This window comes from Tupaia chinensis, unplaced genomic scaffold (genome assembly GCF_000334495.1).
Source record: "Tupaia chinensis unplaced genomic scaffold, TupChi_1.0 Scaffold000061_1, whole genome shotgun sequence".
Lineage (NCBI taxonomy): Eukaryota > Metazoa > Chordata > Mammalia > Scandentia > Tupaiidae > Tupaia > Tupaia belangeri.
Window position 1 is genome coordinate 2945993 of NW_006159519.1, and position 8560 is coordinate 2954552.

Below are 8560 nucleotides of genomic sequence, written 5' to 3' on the forward strand. Positions count from 1 at the left end.
AAGTGAGAAATCACCCCCCGGGGGGATGGTCATGCCACAATCCTTTCTCCTCCATTCTCCTCTCGGGATCTTGGGCACGCACGTACATGCGCCTGGCATGAGTTTAAGTCACCGGGTTGGGACTCGAACTGTGGTTGACTACGTGGGAGTCCAGCGACATAGCCATTACGCTAACTGCTGGTCCCCGAATAATGTCTTTTTTGTACCCTTATTTCTTCTTTACTGCTCTTTTTTTAATTTTAAAAGTTTATTTCTTCCATGAGTAAGAGAGACAGAGAGACAACATACCCAATACTGTCTTGATGCTGCAGTTCATTCCAAACCTCAGGTGAATTAGGGGTATATTCAGGGAGGTCTCTGGATGCAAATCTGAAACCTTCCCATCTTGGTCAGCCAGGAAGAGGGTTGGATTTTATCACTGTGCCAGTGTTCCACACATGGTGGAACTTCTTAGTTTTTTTTCTTTTTTTAATTAAAAATTCAAGCTCCTGTCTGATATTTTTGGCTTATAGCTTCAAAAATTTCTTTAGTATGTCTTCTAAGGTGGATCTGCTGTAACAAATTCTCTCAAATGTTGTTAATCTGGGAATGTCTTTATTTCACCTTCATTTTTGAAAGATAGTTTGGCTGAACATAAGGTTCTTAGTTGATAGGTTTCGTTTTACAACTCTTAGTTGATAGGTTTCGTTTTACAGCTCTTGGCGGGTGTTCTACTGACTTCTAGCCTCAACTGTTTCTGACGAAAAGTCAGCTATTAATTAAATTGTTTCCTCGTAAGTGATGAGTTGTTATTGTTTGCTGTTTTCAAAACCTTCCCTGTATTTTTGGCTTTTAACAGTTATACTGTGACATATTTGAGTGCAGATTCTTTTGTGCTTATCCTACTTAAAGTTTGTTAAACTTTTGGAATGCAGAAGTCAATGTTCTTCCACTTCGGGCAGTTTTCAGTCATTATTTCTTAGAGTATTTTTCTACTTGACTTTCTTTCTCCTCCTGGTACTTCCATTTTATGCCTATGGTAGTATGCTTACTGATGTTCCTATTTCTCTGAGAATATGTTCAATTTTCTTCATTCATTTTTTTCTTTCTCTCTTTTGAATTACATGATCTTTATTAATCTGTCTTCAAGTTCACTGGTTATTTTGATACTTTAATTCTACTACTGAGCTCGTCTAGTGATTATTTAAATTTTAGTTATTGTACTTTGTACCTCCAGAATTTCCATTTATTGTTTCTTTTTATAATATGAATGTATTTGTTGATATTTGCTATTAAAAAAGACACTGGCATTATTCTTTCCTTAATTTATTTTAGCTTGGCTTTCTATATTCTCTAAGCACATTTGTAATTCTTTAAAGTATTTGAAGTTGTTTTGATGTCTTATTCAGTTAAATTCAACATTTAGACCCTCTATTTTTTTCTTATTAAGGATCACACTTGCCTATTTTTGTTTGCTTTCATGTTTGCATATCTTGTAATTTTTAACATTTTATTTATTTTTAAATTATGATTCCTGGCTTGGGTTTTTTAAAGAATGCATATAATGTGTAACAATCAAATCAAGGAGCTAGACATACTCATTTTCTTTAGCCTTGGACATTATATGTTGTACACATTCAGTAATAGTTATAGTTTTTTAAAAATTTATTGAATTTTCAGCATCATGTTTACTCAGCTGTGGTATACAGTTCCATAATCTATTCTATGCATTATTTTATTATTATTATTTATACATTCGATCACTATTTATCATTTAGCTGTATAAAGAATTTACCCAACATGAACTAATGCTGCTTTTGACAACTGAACATTTTAGGTAATATATTGTAGCAATGCTGGGTACTGATTCTCTTACCCTCCTGGCCTTGTTTTTATTGTTGTTTGCTTAGTTATTTGTTCACTGTTGTAGCTAGGCTATTTTAGTAATGTCTGTTTCCCCATTGTATGCAGCCACCAGTGTTATTGTTCAGAGGCACAGTCTTAGGAGCACGCAGTCACTATGGGATGAGAGTGAGTCACTATGGGATGAGAGTGAGTCACTATGGGATAAGAGTGGTGCTTACAGGGCTCCCTTCCCATCGCTCTTCCTCTGCTCTTTTCCATTAAGCTGCCTGCCTCTGCTGGAATCACACCTTGCTTTTGAGCTTGACTAGTTGCTCTACTGTTTTTGTTTGTTTGTTTTTTAACATCCTGTACTAATTCCCAGTATGATCCTATTAAATTCTGGCCTTATTGTAGGGCTAGAATTTGAGACAAGTCTTTCAAGTTCTGACTCTAGGAAAGCTCTTCTTCCTCATCTCTTTGCTGGGTTCTCTGTTAAACTACCTAGCCTCCAGTTTACCTCATTACTCTTCTGGCCCATCGGCTTTCTTGCCATTGTTTACTACCCAGATCTCCATGGTTTTTGAGAGCACCCTTAAGCTTAAATATTCCCAAACTCTACTTTGGGCATTTGTTCTTAGGAGTCCTCCCTTCCCACTGTTCTTGTGGGAAAAGTTCTGCACTTGTGTGCCTGAATGGGACAGGTATGTGGCCAGCTTCCCTCAGAGAGAGAACCCTGCTTTATTAGGTGGGCAGGGATGATGACAGTCTCTGGTCATCTTGACTGGTCTCTCCTGGCTTGGAATTTCTGTCATATGAGTGAGCTTCAATAAGGTCGGTGAGGGCCCTCGGTTCATATCCTGCTGTTTCTGGAAGAGCTTCAGTTCTGTGAATGAAAGTGTGTAGGGGAAGAGTGTACCTGATCTCTCAGACCCATTGTTAGGAATTCAGTTTCTGCAACTGGGAGTTTAGGAGGATGAGGTAATTACTGGTGGCCTGTTTCCTCCTGGTATCCCTTGACTGAATGCTGACTAACCTAAGAGGAAGCCCTATTGTTCAACTACACCCACCCCAAGTGGAGCTTCTATCATGCTGAGCTTGAGGATTGGTGGGGAGGGAGAGGGTTATAGCTGAAATGTCATAGATTCTCTGTTATTCATGAGATTCAGTAAGATTTTCTTGAATAATTTTTTAAGTATATTTATTCCTTCCATGGGAGACAGAGACAGAGAGACAGACCAAGAGTCAAGAATGACTAAGTTCTTAATACCATGACTTACTCATAGTCAGCTAGCCTGCATCAGAGAGGTTCCTGGGATGTGAACCCTGGACCTTTCCTTTGTGGGGCTAGTTGTATTACTGCTGTACCAGTACCACCACATGGCCCCGTGCATTCCTTTATTTAAAAGAAAGTTCAGTTTATTAATCCTCTAATGAAAACACAAATAATCACCACAGGTATTCATGGAAGACTCTATTCCTTTTGTTGTTCTCCAATCTATAGCCCAGTTTGCCAGTACCAACACCAGCCTTCACAGTCCCCTTGACTTTCATCATTCTGTTTTGGTGTTCTTTTTGCTGTTTTTTTGAGGTCTTTTTTTTTTTTTTTCTCTTTCTCCTCATATAGGCCATGTCTTGCAAGTCTCTGTTGGGGTTCTTTTTTTTTTGGATAACCCAAGGAATCATAAATCATGCCAATCTCGTTTTCTTCTACCACAAAATTAGTTCTGAACCCAAATACAATAAAAGCATCGGGTGTGGTCTTGAACATTTCGGCTAATTTTTACCAAATTTCTCTCTCAACTATGGTTACCTTCCCAAAGTGAAGGACATCAATGATCATTTGTTTGCTCTGAACTAGTGAAACCTCCTGGTACTGGCAGTTACTGTGTTTTCATGATGGCGATCGGTACTCAGGCAGCCAGTGGGTAAAGATGAACAAATATTTCTTAACGTGCTGTTTGCACTTCGGATAATGTCCAGAGTCTAAGGCAAGTAATAGAGAGGCAAGACATTTAAGAGATGCAGGAATGGAGGATTGTTTGTTGATGATAACGTGTACGCTAATATCTTTAACTGGACTGGTATGTAGTGTATTTATGCTGGGGAAATTCATTTTTCAAGCTGTTGTGATGTACAGTGATTGTATAAAATAAATTAAAAAGGAAAGGATTTTTTAAAAAATTATTTTTAGCAGTTATGGATGTTTTTCTGGGGATAGTTTCACAGAGTGCTTACTCTGCCCTACTAGAAGTGATGGTTTCTCCTGTAGGCCCTTTGCATTCACCTATAGGAAAAGAGAATGACAACTATCATCTGTATTAGGACCAAAAAATCCTTATAAAAAAGAGAAAGGCCTTATGGGACTAGATTTCTAGCCAGAGCCAGCCAGGGTTTTCCACCTCACTGAATTCGGAAAACTTCCTAACTTTGCAAAATGCTTTGACTAAGCACTAAGCAGCCTTAGGATACTCCACAAACTTTTTTTTTTTTTTTTTTTTTTTTCCTTTCAGCAATATGGGCATTGCCTTTAAAAAGCCTGACTGAATTTTTGCCTCCAAAGTGAAACCTATTTTTTAAAATAATCTTAGGTTCCCTCTTCATTTACTTGATAGCTTGAAGCCATTCTAAATTCTTTAAGCCAGAAACAAATGTATTCACTGAGGTCAGTTCTCCCAGCTTTATGGAGTTTCTGCCCTGGGCCAGATATCAGCATGCCTCTGGGTCTAACAGGGCACTCAAGAAAGATGATAGGATCTATAGTCACAAAAAGCCACTAATTTGGGATTTAGATACCCAATTAAATTCTGGATAGTTGTGTCTCCATCAAGGTCTTTAGAGTGGTCAGAGCTGGTGGTATACATGATTGCACCATGGAAATTATGCCGGTTCCTTTGGTACAATATTCTGTTAAGTGTTTCTAGCTTGCTTTAAAGGCTTCCTAACTTCTCGGGACATCACAGCTCTACGATTGTCAGCTGCCTACACTTCCCTTCTTCTGCTATGGTATAGCTATTAATATCTGGTTGAATAACAATTGGTTCTTCTCATCTATTAATCTTTGATTCTTCTTCGTGGTAATGTGAAAGAGATTGTCTAGGAGATCAGAAATAAATATTGGGAACCTGTTCCTCTACTTGAACCCTCCCACTAGTTTATACATAGTTGACCCCCTGTTTCTTTTCTTGGCTATCTTCCTGCCAGCCCTCACAATTTCTGCTTGGGAGTAGAAATTTCTGCTTCCTGTGTTACCTGTCTTCTCCTTAGGCTTTTATGTTATGCATGTTATTAAGTCCAGAAGCCAGTGCTCTGCCACCATTGGTCATTATGGAGGTTCAGGGCAGTTCTTTGCCATGGAAACTGAGTCTGACTACACTTTTTATGGTGATGTCAGTCCCTTCTTTGGACTTCCAGCCTTTCTTCAGACACTGCTACATGGTAATGCTTCAGGAAGGAAGGCCAGGCTGGGCTGAAGCCCTCACTAGAAATGGCAGAAAGGATGTATAGATTCTGAAGAGGTGTGGATTGTGGGTGAAACTCGGGCTGTGATCTCAGGCCTAATTTTTAAGAATCACATGCTTTGGGGCCAGCAGATGGTGTAGTGGTTACATTGCTGGGCTCCCACCTGGCCAACTGCTGTTCGAGTCCTGGACCTGTTGTCTTCCAGCTCATGCTGAGCACATGTACATGTGTGTCCAAGATCCCAGGAGGAGAAGGGATTGCAGTGTGGCCATTTCCCCAGGGAGTGATTTCTCCCTCTCCCTCTCCCTCTCTCTGTGTGAGAGCACATTCCCTAAGTCAAAACTTCTTAAAAAAAAAAAAATACTTGCTTTGACCTATATCATGGCATGAGTAAGTGAGAAATAGGGTAATTCAAACATCTATTTTCACCTTGATAATCTTCCTTTTAATCTTTTTTTTTAGGATGTAGAAATTAGAACTGTATGTTTACTAACATGCAGTAAGAAAGTATGAGCTTGGGTCTCATTCCTTCTGATGTGTTTGCTCCTCCTTTAATAGTCTGGAGTGCTACAGGAACTCTGTGATTTGCCATTTTTTGGTAGCCTGGGCTTTGTCCTTTCCATGGACTTCTGTGACATCTCCTCAGCTTGGCTGGAGAGGTGGGTGGAGGAAGCCAATCCTCTCCTTTTTGCCTGGTCTATTCCATCTCCACAGTAGCTGCAGAAAGGTGTAGATGTGTCCATGGTGTTTTAGTGACCCCTGTGGGTACAGCCTCCTTATCTGCCAGGTTCCCTACCAGGACATGACCTCTGAAGAAAACACCCCCTCTTTCCATAGGACGCATTTCCTATTGCTGACCGCTATCTCCCCCACCCTTGAACTGCATGCCCAGAGAAACACACACACAGTTCTCCTCCTGTGGTCTAACCACTAATGATCAGCGATATTACAGACTAAAGGCTTAAGGAGGAAGGAGTTCGTTTTCTAACTACCACATAATTTGCAAGGCAACAGTCTCTCCAGCAGTCTGATCACATTATTATGCAGAAAAAATATATAATTCCCTTCCTGCATCCTGCCCCTGCCCTTATTCTCCTCCCCATCCAATTTTAAATTGCAATCTCTAGACCTGCTGGGAACAAGAGCAGGGGCCATTGTGGGACTATATCCTCATCCAAGGCTGCGCCTTCACAGAGAGATGCTTTGCTATTGCTGTTCCATTAGGGAATAGATTAAACTCTTATCTAGGAGTCCGCTTGCCCCTCCATTTCTAAGGGAACAGGAGGGAGGCCGTGGATTAATCCTCCCCTTGCATAAGTATAGGTAATTGATGACTCCTGTGCACAATAGCCAGGTCCCATGGTCTGACAAAGGATTTATTTTTTTCCGCAAATCATGATTCATTTTCATTAAGTCTTACAAAAGAACAAAAATCAAGCTGGATTTAAGCATTTCGTGCAGCATTTTACGAATCACCTTTCCTGAAGAAAAGGAACATTACATAGACTCTCCCGGAAACTTTAACCGGTGTGGTCATCATAGCTTTAAGGTATAGTCCCAAGTTAATTAGGAAAAACATTCTATTCTTTAAGAAATCTCAAGAAAAGAAAATCTTGAATGACGCAGCCTTGTACCCTGGTGAGGCTAAAACTGGTCAAAGGCAGAGCCGGATGCCAAACGATAATTTCTGCTAAATAATGCAGGCCATGTGAACTCTGCTATTTTACTTACTTCAATGAGTATGATGGGTGCAGTTAGAGACTGCTTTTTCTCATGGTGTCAGACACAATGTGCTCTTACTTAATTGTGAGCCCCGTTTTTCTTCGGGTAACTCGTATCTGCCAATTAGCCCTGTGTCCCCAGTGTCTGGCATTAGTAGCCCCTAAATATGTATACATTGAAGGCGGTCACTAGGTAAGTTCGATGATGGTGACCATAAAGGAAGAGAGAGTGCACAGCAAAAACTAGATCTGGCAATAAGGTAGTGTGTAATCACTCTCAATGGAACGAATGGAATGGGATGGGCCAGCTCCATGGCCTGGTGATTAGGGCAGCTGGATCCCACATGGCTAGCGGTTCAAATCCTGGACTCAACAGCTTGAGATACATGCTGGGTGTATGTGCATGCGTGCCCCAAATCCCAAAAGGAGAGAAAAATGGAAGAAAAAGGATGGCAGCATGACCATTCCCAATGGGTCTGCTTTCTCACTTTCTCTCTGTCTCTGTCTCTCTTTTTGGAGAGTAAATACACTGTCCAGCCAAAAAGGAAAAAGTCTTTGGACGTGGGCTTCTGTGTAACAGCTGTTTTCTTTCCACCCACGCAGGGAGGTGACGCTGACATGGTGGACAAGAACAAGTGCTGCACACTCTGCAACATGTCGTTCACCTCGGCTGTGGTGGCCGACTCGCATTATCAAGGCAAGATCCACGCCAAAAGGTTAAAACTGTTGCTAGGAGAGAAAACACCATTAAAGACCACAGGTATGTGTGTGATCAGTGAACCTGGGGAGGCACTGAAATCCAGGCACCGTGCTTGGCATGCGGATCCTGCTCACTCCTCAGAGGCGGCTGCCAGAAATGGAGTGGAATACTAAATGTCAGTTAAAGCCTAAAGGTATGGGCGCGTAGCCCCAGCAAGCCCTGCTGTCATAAAATCATGAAACACTGTTCTGAGGGCTCAGTCTATCAGCCTGGTTCCTTCAGATTAGTAATTCAGCAATTTGCATCTCCTGAAAAGCTGTTTACATCCTGCAAGATGTTGTCTATCACAGCTACTTTATGTTATGTAACGTGTGGTGTCTGTTGGGTTCTTTGTGAGCTCCCGTCTGTAATCAGTGTGGATAATGCACGGTGTACTGTGCGTAACAGGTGGACGCCCTCCCAGTGTCTGTGCAGTGCAGGGAAGGAAACGGTTCTTACCTAGGGCAAGGGGGGCAGAGAGGAAAACTGTAGTCTTTAAAACCACTTTAGATGTCCACTGAATATTATTTTCTGACATGGTGTTCTTGTCATCCATGCAGGGCACCCTGTGATTAAAGCCTCTTAATTTCTACAAGTAAAAACTTAGATATCGATAATGAATTATTTGACCTTCTAATTGCCTAATTTATAAGACTTCTTCAGTGGTCTATCGAATCATAAAACTAAAAAAAAGAAGACAGTTATAATCTAATCAAGATAGACCATTCGGACAAGATTTATGTCATGATGAAGATGCCATTAGACTGGGTTATAATCCCAAGAAGTTGGGGATATATTTCATGATGTCTACTCTTCC

At 40.8% G+C, this 8560-nt stretch overlaps 1 protein-coding gene across 1 annotated transcript in view; it reads left to right on the forward strand.

Moving 5' to 3' along the window:
• ZMAT4 (zinc finger matrin-type 4) overlaps positions 1 to 8560 on the forward strand; it is a 390826-nt gene that overhangs the window by 226003 nt on the left and 156263 nt on the right. Inside the window, exon 4 of the mRNA XM_006141679.3 lies at positions 7608 to 7764. Within this exon, the coding sequence (XP_006141741.1) occupies positions 7608 to 7764 (157 nt within the window). The remainder of the gene's footprint in view (positions 1 to 7607; positions 7765 to 8560) is intronic.